Raw genomic sequence first — 11,845 nt, 5'->3', positions numbered from 1 at the left:
CTTCTCCCCCCTCTCCTCCCTCCCTCTGCTCTGTGTGTGTGTGATGGGGACATGATGAGAGGACATGATGAGAGGACACGCTGGACGCGGTTTGAGTTCAGGTGTAGTGAGTTTACAGCTCAGTTATGCTGAAAGAATAAACTGATATTTGATTCCTTCAACAACAAGCAGAACAACATGTAAATATGCAGAGATCACAACAAAGCTGTTACTTAGGGACTGTTCTGTAGCTGTGCTGCTTCCTGACATTTTGGGGAATGTTCCTCTCTATAGTTCCACTATAACTCAAACTGAATATTATTTTTGGCATTATTTCTGTACAATTCAAGTTGACATAAGAAGATAAGAGGGGGGAAAAAAACCCAAAATATAAAAAAATATATAAAAAATTGATTCTTTTTGTCTGAAAAGTAGTTTTTTTTATGAAAATGCACAATTAAATTGATCTGTACTCACACATCTCAGCCTCTCATACCCTCAGATAATGAAAAATAAACAAAAACAAATGAGCGGTTATCAGTATCTTATTGGCCACAAGAAGCTGGAAATTATCGGTTCATCAGTATCGGTTGAAATAATCATTATCGTGCATCACTTGTTATGATATTTTCAGAGAGACAGCAAGCTCAATTTGCGGCAGCGGCACCTAACTGTGGCACCTCGTGTGGCACCCCCAGATGCCGCAGCTAGGTGCCGCTAGCAGTCGCAGCAGATGCCACTGGTTGCCGAGACGTGCCGGGAGGTGCCAGTGCTTGTGCCACTGCTCGCCAGGAGGTGCCGGGAGGTGCCAGTGCTTGTGCCACTGCTTGCCAGGAGGTGCCGCGAGGTGCCAGTGCGTGTGCCGGGGTTTGGCGGAGGTGCCAGTGCTTGTGCCACTGCTTGTCAGGAGGTGCCGCGAGGTGCCAGTGCTTGTGCCGCGGTTTGGCGGAGGTGCCGGGAGGTGCCAGTGCTTGTGCCACTGCTTGCCAGGAGGTGCCGCGAGGTGCCAGTGCTTGTGCCACTGCTTGCCAGGAGGTGCCGCGAGGTGCCAGTGCTTGTGCCGCGGTTTGGCGGAGGTGCCGGGAGGTGCCAGTGCGTGTGCCGCGGTTTGGCGGTTTTTAATATAGCCTACTCACAAAATTAATATATTACAAGGTGACAAAATTATCTGCAGCAGCGGAAAAATCCGCTGCTGTATTTTCATATCTTCATTAAGCTTAACAGAAATAAATATGAAAAAAATATTGTGATAAGACTTTTTTTCCATATCGCCCAGTCCTAGATACATGTCATCCTGTAATGCAAAAAAGCTGAACTATATACATTTTTTGTTATCGACTTTTTTCCTGTTTAAAATAGTCAACAAACAGCATATAAACTGAAACACAACTATTTACTCACACCTCCACTGCTGGCAGACCCCAACCCGCATCATAAATGGCCCTAATATCTCAAACTGGAGAAGAAATTAAAGAATCGATGAGATCGATGATTCTGATATCTACAGTTTCACTTAGTCATCGCACTTCGCTCCTATTGGCTGGCGAGCTCAGCGCCGCAGATCCGACCAATCACAACAGACCGTGCGTCACTCTCTGCGATCTACAATCGACTCGCCGTCCTTGAAAGCTAGGGAAATGAAAGCTAACACGTGGAAATAGTGAATTGTCGTATTTTGCTTTTACTTCAGGGTGGTTTAGTGCCTTTTTTAAACCGTGCCTTGTCAACGGCGACTCCGTATATTTCTCGAAAAGTGACAGTTTCCTCTCAGCAGGCTCGTGAGCGGGTTTATTTCACTATGGCGGACAACGTAGACGATGATTCTCTGTACAGAATTAAAGAGGGGGACTACGTTGTGTTGAAACGGGGAGATATCTTCAAAGCTGTGCAAATTCAGTCAACGAAGTAAGTCACAAAGTGATTAAAATAGCCCTTTTAACTTGCTAAACACCAATTTGCGCCTTCTAACATTTCACGAGAGGCATAAACCGGAGCTAGCTAAACCACAGATGACATGTCAGTGATGTTGCACGCACGTTGCAACATTTGTAAGCTGGATGCTGCACAGAGGGCTGTAAAGATGCTATTTCATGACTATGTGATTCTGTGTTGTACTCACAGGAAGGTGATTTTTGAGAAGCAGTGGTTCTTCCTGGATAACGCCGTGGATCAGCTGTACAGCAGCACGTTTGAGATCCTTGCTGGAGGGATCCTGCAGCCTCTGAAGCCCAAAGACACAGAGAGCTCCACCGGTGTGTCACCTGCTGTTAAATAGACCCACACACAGTGTCGGGGAGACAAACTATCACCTACTGCACAATGAAAAGTAGCTAAATTACATCTTAAAGGGATAAATTTAAAAAAAAATTTAAGTTGTATTCTTGCACACCCCCAGTTTGGAGAAGCAGACTGGTGTCCTACATGGAAGCTAAGCAGTGCACACACACACAGACACACACACACACACACACATATATATACTTACTATGGATAAATACCTCATATATAGCCCCACTTCAAAAAATCCGAACTATCTTTTTAACCTTTGAGTTGTGCAATTGACAAAAACTATCAGTTTTGTGATAAATGTCTGTTATTTCCAGACTGCTTGAACACACACGTAAATGACTATAACAGACCGTTATGCTTTTATTTTCACTTTGAGTAATCTCTTTTATGTTTTTGTTCCAGATTCAAAGGAGGCAGGCACAGACAACAGAAACATTGTAGACGATGGAAAATCCCAGAAGCTGACGAGGGATGACATCGAGACGCTCAAAGAGCAAGGTCTGAAGGGTCAGGTACATGAATAATCTTGCAGTTACATCCATGAATGGGAAAGTGTGACAGTATTTTTAGGTTTTTGTCTGGTCTGTTTGTTAAAAAATAATGTGTGCATTACTCTGTTATTTTTTATAAATTGTCATAAGAGTTAATGAGATCAAACACCAATAATGAATGGCTCAATTTAGCTGATTGATCTTTGCCATAGAGCTCCATTATTGCCTAAAACTTTAAAAACTCATAAATTAGTGTTTAGGGAATGTCAGTTTCTTACAGTGAACATCATGTTTTAAAGTGTTTTGGTGCCGTTTAACTCACTCAAAATGTGTGTTAATCATCAAAGACGGAGACAGCCACTAAAAATATCTATCATTATAAAATGTTTAATAACTCTTGAACTGTTAATCCTATCAACATGCTTTAAAAAGTCACATAAAGTGGAGAATCTCAGCCATCCAGTGACATGACATATGTCCCTGGGCTTTTTTAAATATTGGAATATACCTCAGGATAAGCTTATAATAAATGACTGTCACTTGCTGAGGTAAAGTGTGAGATAGACCAAAATTACATACACTAAACATTTAACAAAAACTCTCCAAATTAAAAGCAAAAACAGTTTAATGAAATTGTTTATGTATTTATGGTAAAACAAACAACAATAATGTTTTACTGTTGTTTCACTATTTGTATAATATTTAATTTAAAGATTTTATCTGGGTTGTGTATGAGTTACTTCTCGGGGTCTTGTTCATGAGTGAGGGTAAAATGGAGCGAGAGATTGAAAGGCGGTTTTTGGCGCAGCGTCAGCAGTGATGCCGGCGTTGTGCAGGACTGTCGGTGAAGAGGGAGCTGAGCTGAAAGGCAAAGCTTAAAGTAGGGACCAGGCAGGATTGGTAAAACCCAAAACTGAGCCCAGTAGCTTAGTTGGTAGAGCGGGCGCCCCATGTACAGAGGGTACGTCCTTGCTGCAGCAGACACAGGTTCCATTTCGACCTCAGCCCTTTTCTGCATGTCACCCCCTCGCACTCCTACTTTCACGCTTATGCTGTCCTGTCAAATAAATAAAGACAAAAAGCCCCCAAAAAATAAGAATGAAAATCACTGCAAGTTGGCCGACACATTATTGGTTTTTGTCTCATTCTGTGAATCTTATCTATTAAATTGTTAGATAAAACATTGCGGTGTGAAAGAAGAGAGACGCCATGTGTTTGTGCTCCACAGGAAATCATTCAGCAGCTTATAGAGAACAGCTCTACGTTCCGAGATAAGACCGAATACGCGCAGGATAAGTACATCAAGAAGAAAAAGAAGAAGTGAGTCATTACCCGTGATGCCGCCACAATCAGTTTCAGACCTAAAATAATGCTGTGGGATGTAATTAGTGTTATCAGTTGTTCCCATTCCTCTGCTTTTCCAGGTATGAAAACACTGTGACGATTCTAAAACCGTCCTGTCGCATCCTGGCGATGATGTACCATGGCCGGGAACCAGGGAAGATCTGGTGAGTCAGCACGTGGATTAGCAGCATGTGTGGAAGTCGTGTCTGATGGAGCAGAGAGACATGAGCGTCTGATGTGTTTTTTGTGCGATGCAGCCACCTGCGGTATGACACACTCGCCCAGATGTTGACTCTGGCGAACATCCACGCTGGCAGTAAAGTTTTGGTGTTTGAGACCTGTGCCGGCCTCGTGTTGGGATCCATCATGGAGAGAATGGGGGGTACGTCACTCCTGTGAACTTTTTCTGTTTGACCAAACAATCGGAGCTCTTTTTTTTAAAAAAATTCTTTCTATAAAAAGGCTTCTCTCTGCCCGTTTTATAATTACTCTCTCCTTCCTCCTCATCCAGGCTATGGCTCGGTGATCCAAATGTACCCAGGAGGTGGGCCGGTTCGGGCGGGTGTGGAGAGCTTTGGCTTCCCTGCACATTTTCACGATATGCTGCATGAGTTTCCCATCTGCCATGTCAACGCTCTGCTGGCAGGCACTCTGGACACCACAGCCAAAGACCCCAGCGCTGGTAAAGCCTTCTGTGTTAAAAAAACTAAAACCTTCAAGATGTTATAACCTTCTTGCTGCTAGATGAGACAAAGAAGTTGTAAGCTAGTGCTGAAAGGCAAAAAAACAACAAAATTTAACAACTTCTACGGTTCCCATGGTTACGGTTGCGCGATATGGTCGTAAAATATTATCACAGTATTTAAGGATATTTTTGCAATAACGATAGTCTTGAAGAGTACAGAGAATATTTTATTATTAAAGGTAGTAGAAGACGGTAGAGGGTAGATTTATTAGTCATTTTTTCAGCACATTTGTCCTTGATCCTGCTACGTCTTTGGAGTTGAAGGATGAGTTGATTAAAATCAGGAGCTACTATGAAGATTTTAAGAGCAAACAATTGCAACAAAATAAGTGTTATAGTTGTACACAAACGTAGTTCACCATCAAATATTCCATTAAAACGGCATAAAATATAGATATTACAGCAAAATAAAATCAATCAAAAATTACACATTTAAAGTTGGCAAAAAAAACATTGTCTACAAATATGTCATCATAGAGTGTGTCACTTAGATCTGATGATCAGACTGCCCTGCACATGTGCGCGCGCACGCACACACACACACACACACACACAGAGCTGCATTTATAGTTTTTTTGTCGTACAGCGAGCGTCACATAGGTTTATGTCACCACAGGCTTATGACGATGATGACACTGATTCCTGTGAGCCTGAAAGTCGTCAGCTGTGCGTAAAACATTCAGATAGCCCAGACTACTGATTCAACACGGCTGAAGTTGCTCCTGGTTGGTAGAATTTTTGTGTCTATTGTTGTAATGTTATAAATATAATTTTTCAAAAAATAAAGGAAATGGGTAAAAATAGCGCTGAAAAGTTTTGAGAAATTCAATGGTAAAATGTGTGGAGATTTCCACGTGTTCCTCTTGATGATCATTTTGTTATTATGTTTGACATAAAGAAACAGAATCAGTTTCTATGGTTTAAACTTTCTAATATACAGATAGACGAGGATGCTGTGACCTTCCTCTGATCTCGATGATTTCTCTCAACATTACAGATTCAAAGCAGTCCAGCATGTCTGCGGAGGAGGAGCAGAACCAGCCCGAGGCGGAGCGGCAGGGCAGTCCGGAGGAGCAGAGCATGGAGACTAACAGCGGCGCTGATGGTCGTCAGGACCCGGAGAAAGAAGAGAGGGAGAGACGCAAAGAAGCCAGAGTATGCTTCCCAACTTTACTAACCAGTTTACTATCTGACAACCTTATTTTTTGTTTTGTTTTTTAAAAAAGACGTCGCCCTTCAGCATTGTGTTTTCCTCATTGAAGTGCTGAACCCAAAATATGAGCAAAATCCAGAACACGTGAAGGGGTAGCACATCCCAAACTTCAGTCAAGGAAGGCAAAATACTCACATTTAACTTGTTAAATTGGCTCAAATCACAGTAGAAAATACACCCACACATTTTGGCTCAGATGTTGGCTCAGTGTTTCTTAAAACATTGTGAAATTGTAAGCTTTTTTTTTGGGTGGAGGCTTCAAAGAAGCCCACTCATTTTTTTGCCTCTCTCCCTGCACTGTATACTGTGTTTTGTCATTTTGTGTATTTTAAATTGTGCGAAAATAGAAAAAAAATTAACCTAAAGAGTGTTTCAAGACAGATACTTTATCGATCATTACAGGACAATTGCCTTGTAATATCAAAATAATTGGTAATATCTATTTTTTATTTATTTATTTTACGTTTTAAATAGATGAACTGACTTTTAAAATTGACCAAAAAGGTCATGCTTTATGTTCCAGTAAACATTTAGGTAAAATTGGCCCTAATCTTTAGTAAGTTATGCCAGTTTGTGTTTGTCATTGTAAAATTGTTCTTAAGGTTAATTCTGAGAGGTTCGAAAACGTCTTAAATCTAACTTGCCTTAAGCTGTAGGAACCCTGCTGTCCTGACTTCATGTTTTTGTTGGTTTTTTTTTTTTTTTTTTGCAGGCTGAGGAAAAAAAGGTGAAGCAGGAGGAGAAACGGAAGAAGCTGGCAGCTGCTGCTGCCCTGCTGGAAGGCATGAATGCCGACGGGTCGGTGTCAGATTTAGCTTCTGCTCTCACATTTCTGCTCCTCTGCATCGCTCTGCTCACTTCAGCCGCTTTCTCTCCCACCTCTGCCTCATCACTCCTGCATGGCGCTGTGTAATAAACAACAGTAATTAAAAAAGATCTGCAGGGATTAAAAAGTGATGAATGATTAAAGTATCATTAAGCATGTCCATAAAAGCCACGATAAACCAGTTTCGTCCTCCACGTTCACACACGATGATTAGCACACGGTGCCCTCACAAGGTGAACAAAGTGATGGCTTTGCAGTTTCCTGTCATATAAAATGAAGCTCTTGCTTTATGGCTTTTAATGATTGATGGACGGAAATATAGTCAGGGTGACATGGGAGCCGCAGGTATTGATCTGGTTATCCCATTGACTTTCCTCCACATCATAAACAGAACCGTCAGAGCACAATTTTGCACACTCTCCTAAATCAGCCTCTTTTACCGACTCTCATCGAGCTACATAAAATAAGAAATGAATGTCTACAATAGGTGCTAAATCCCCAAGTCCTCGGGGCGTAACTCCGCAGCACCGATGAGCTAAATTACGATATTGCCAGTCTGCAGGATTCCAATAACAGAGTGTGTGGTTTACAGTGTATTTCATGTTGGACAGGTTTGCTTGATCATCTGTTTGTTTCTCTCCTGCAGGTTGGTTATAGCCAGTCGCTTTCACCCGTGTCCGGTCCTAATGGGCCTGCTCAAATTCCTCTCGCCCTCCAGGCCTTTTGTAGTCTACTCCCAGTACAAAGAGGTAAGATCATCATGACTAGCAGTATTTACTGGAAGCACAACACGTCTGCTGAATGACGATAATGAGTTATCTAAGGAGGATGTCTCATGAGATGCCGCCGCACACGAGTTTTTATTGCTCCGAGTTACAGCCGGGAATTTCCTTCCTGTCACTGCCAAGGAGTTACATTGCCTATCACATCACTGCCCTTATTACCTCTGTAGTGCTTATGCTGCTAAAAAGATCACTCTGTCTGTGTGTGTGTGTGTGTGTGTGTGTGTGTGTGTGTGTGTGTGTGTGGACTCGTCGACTCTGCAGTCATCGTTTACTCTTTTATCTCTTCCCGCTCAATCTCTGCAGCCTCTCATCGAGTGCTACACAAAACTCAAGGAGCAGGGCGGCACGGTGAACCTCAGACTCACAGACACCTGGCTCAGGCATTACCAGGTAACATTTAAATGATTTTTTATTTTTATTTTTGAGGTATATTTTAGGCTGCTCTCATCATTTTTTTCACTCTGACAGCTGATTTAATAACTGTAATATGAAGTTGGTTGCACAGATGATTGCTTGCTGTTCTGAGGGGAATGTTTTAGCATGTTCAGCTCATTTTTCTGACTGGCCACTCTTACCTGTGTTGTTTTAAAGTGTATCAGGCAGCTGTTTTCGGCAAAAACTGCGACAAAAACACATTGTACGCCACTCTTCAGCATCAACAGACAGACAAATTTACCAGCTAGCTGGTAAACAAAGTGAAGCATTTAGGCAACACTTAGTCAAAACAGCCCATATAAAACTGGTGGTCTTTCTTTTTGCATTTACAAAAATTCACTTTCGAATGAGAACATTGTGAAAATGATCCCTGCAAAAACAACCGAAAACGCTGTAATATGTATGCAAGGCCAGTAGTTGGCAGTTTAACTATTTATTTACACACCATAGAAGAACACCGTGGGCGAAGTGCAGCCGTGACGTCACCGTCCTCACAGGATCTGAGCGTTGTCAGTTTACACGGCGACACAAGAGGTTGCATTTTCAAAAGATTACACTCTGGAACCCAGATTCAAAAGTTTACGTTTTCAGGCCCCCAAAACATGATTGTTGTGTAAACAAACCAAATCACAACAAAAGGAGAGAGTGAATGTTGGATTTTAATTCATCAGGTGGACACAAACAAAAGTAAAGGCACGAACAAACTTTGTGCGTTGAACATCCTCAGAGCGCTGCCGTCGCGCGGATGTGCATGTGCAAGACCCCATTGATCAGGTGGAAGTGAGACTAAACTATGTTTCTGGGTCTAAAGTGATTGCTTGTCAAATAACAAACTTAAAACTAACTTCACTGTTGTGAGGTGGCTGCGGCTGGCTCTACAGCAGTGTCTTGGACGGGACTGGAGTTTGAAATGAGAGATTGGAGCATGCCCAGTTGGTGCATTCTTGTCTCACAAATGAGACAAGAATTAAATAACTGGCCACCTCACAGTCCCTTAGCCTTGCTCTCCACTGCGGTTATTACTACACCAGGAAGAAAGTGGACAGCAGCCCTGCAGACGGAGCTTCGTTGGTGACTGTAACAGCTTAATTTCAGCCAGTGTAAACCGCCTGGCGCCAGTTCTAACCTATGTAATGGCAGCAACAGAAAGTTTGCTGATCCAGCAAGGATTCATATTAATGGTGCTGCTGACTGGGAGTCGGTCTCTGGAGATGCTGCCCGCTCTCCTCCAGCTGAGGTGGTCTTTATTCGCGTGGAGGGAGGCAGATGACACACTGCGAAGGGGGCTCTAGCTGACGTTATCTACAAAACATGAACTTGAGGCTGCAGCCTTTAGCTCCAGTTATCAAAAGGCTAAACTTTTAGCAACATTTTCTCTCCATCTCTGAAGCGGTTTGCAGATATCGACATGTTCCTTTATCGTCAGACTCTTTTTCAGCAGTCTTCCTTTTTCGGCTTTCTTTCCAGCGTAGGCAGTTGTTGACAGCTGGAATATCAACTTTTTCTGCAGAATTCTCCAACATTAAAGGGACATACATGCGCCCTTTCTCTGAAATCACCCGTGATTGTCTCCTGACACTTTGATTTTTCTAAAGCCTGAAAACAGGCAGAAGCAGGTGCAGAGGTCTAGTTTTCTCTCATACCTATTAAATTACAATATGCTCCAAGTTTATCATGGGATTTATGCCCAGTTACTTCAAAATGAAACTGCATACTCGGGTTTTAAAATCTGTTGAAATTTACAATTTGCAATGATGTGAAACACCAAAAAGCAGCAAATTTTCACGGTAAAGTAATGTCTTGCATCTTTTCTTGCCTTTCAAATTACTAAATCGATTATCAAAATTGTTGGTGAGCCCCAAGTTCTTCATCTACTGCTCAAGGAAGAAAGTCATTTCTATTGTCTTTGTATCGGTTCAGCTGTATTGCAGATATACAACATTTGGTTTAATTATTTTGCGAAGATACTTATCACTGCCCCCGATCCATTATTCCTTTACATCCCATTATTCCCCATCATTTGCTCACTTTCCTTTGCAGCTTCTCTCAGAGCTGCGTTCTCTGCTGCGACTGCATGAAAACAGTGTGTTTGCATACTCCGAGATCTCCCGCCTCAGGACCAAAGTGTTATTTCTCCGAGCCCTTCCTGTAGAATTAATGTCTCCTGACTGTCATGTCTCTAGGTGTTGCCTAACAGGACACATCCTGTGCTGCTGATGAGCGGGGGTGGGGGTTACCTCCTCTCAGGAACAACGGTTGCCACGGACCGCTCCAAACCCGCAGGCTCCCTGCGGGCCGAGGAACCAGCACCAAAGAGACTGAAACTGACAGACACTGAGGGATAAACAAATACAGAAGCATCAATTCTGTTAAGGGCACATTACCGATGGCCTCTAGGGGTTTTTCTTCAAGCGTTGACTTCTATTTTCTTGAACTGATTTGACACATCTGGAATAAGGGAGATGGAGTGTCTGGTATGCGTTCATCAGGGCACTTTCGCCCATCTTGTGTATTTAGATCAATGCAGATGAAGGCGTAATGCTGAGGAGTAAACTATGAGCTCTATGTATGTGTTAAGTAAGGAACTGCTGAAATTATCTTTGGTGTGATAAGAGTAAATTTGTGTCTTATGCCCCGAGACCAGGTGTAAAAAAACCCAATTTTTTTTCCAATTAATGCTCTCCAGCTTTTAGGTTCTAACTTTTTTATTTTGTTGTCCTGCAGAAAGTGCCATTTGTTATATGATCCAGTTGCTGATGCAGCCTCACTGTGGGCGCATCTCGATCTGCACAGAATTAAAAAGCAGTACTAAACTACCTGATGCGTAAACACTTTGTTTTTTATATTTATTTTTTGCATCCGTGGTGGTGATAGTTTTGGCCCGAGGCCTTAAGTTTGTGGGTTGTCCAGCCGTCCCATTCTGGTGAACGTGATATTTCAGGAAGGCCAAAAGGGACTTTCCTAAAATTTGGCACAGTTGTCCACTAGCACCCACTGATGAACTGATCAGATTTTGGTGGTCAAAGGTCAAGGTCAGTGTGACCTTGTCTGTCTCATTCTTGTGAACATAATATCTCAAGAACAGTTGTACGGAATTTCTTCAAATTTGGCACAAACGTCCACCTGGACTTAATGATGAACTGATTAGAATTTGGTGGTCAAAGGTCACTGTAACCTTACCTTGTCTCGGTCTTGTAAACACAATATTTAAAAAACAGTTCTACAAAATTGTTTCAAATTTGGCATTAACATCCACTTTGAGCCCATGATGACCTGAATTAAATTTGGTGGTCAAAGGCCAAGGTCACTGTGACCTTTTGTCCGTCTCATTCTCTTGAACGCTATATTTAAAGAAGGCCTTAAGGGCGTTTCCTCAAATTTGGCACAAACATCCACTTGGACATAAGAATGAACTGATTAGAATTTGGTGGTCAAAAGTCAAATTCATTGTCTCCTCACAAAACATGTTTTTGGTCATAATTCGAGAATTCAAAAGCAGAATTTCACACTAATGTCTCATAGGCTGAAGTGATGACATTTTATATCCAAAACATCAAAGGTTAACTTCACTGTGACATCATATTACTCTGCAAAAACACTTTTCTAGCGAATTCTCAACAGCAAATTTCTGAGCAGATACTGAATTGGTGACACAAATCTTGAAACTGTGCTGATCTTCTGTGCTGCCGGAGGGAAGATGTGTGTGAAGCGTCCATGATTTCGAAGACATGGGTGGTG

The 11,845-nt window shown here is 42.2% G+C and overlaps 1 protein-coding gene across 1 annotated transcript; it reads left to right on the top strand.

Annotated features, from left to right (window-relative positions):
- The first annotated feature begins 1,575 nt into the window (after nt 1-1,575).
- Nucleotides 1,576-10,923, top strand: trmt6 (tRNA methyltransferase 6 non-catalytic subunit). The gene is made up of 12 exons (XM_042503929.2): nt 1,576-1,884; nt 2,101-2,231; nt 2,671-2,780; nt 3,988-4,079; nt 4,184-4,267; nt 4,361-4,485; nt 4,615-4,785; nt 5,846-6,003; nt 6,774-6,859; nt 7,534-7,636; nt 7,976-8,062; nt 10,291-10,923. Exons 1-12 carry the CDS (start codon nt 1,778-1,780, stop codon nt 10,450-10,452), a joined length of 1,416 nt encoding a protein of 471 aa, XP_042359863.1. The 5' UTR covers nt 1,576-1,777; the 3' UTR covers nt 10,453-10,923.
- The last annotated feature ends 922 nt before the right edge of the window (nt 10,924-11,845 follow it).

Source organism: Plectropomus leopardus, chromosome 16 (genome assembly GCF_026936395.1).
Source record: "Plectropomus leopardus strain MGB_pleo_1.0 chromosome 16, ASM2693639v1, whole genome shotgun sequence".
In the NCBI taxonomy this organism is placed as follows: Eukaryota; Metazoa; Chordata; class Actinopteri; order Perciformes; family Serranidae; genus Plectropomus; species Plectropomus leopardus.
This window is presented reverse-complemented; position numbering and strand designations above follow the sequence as displayed.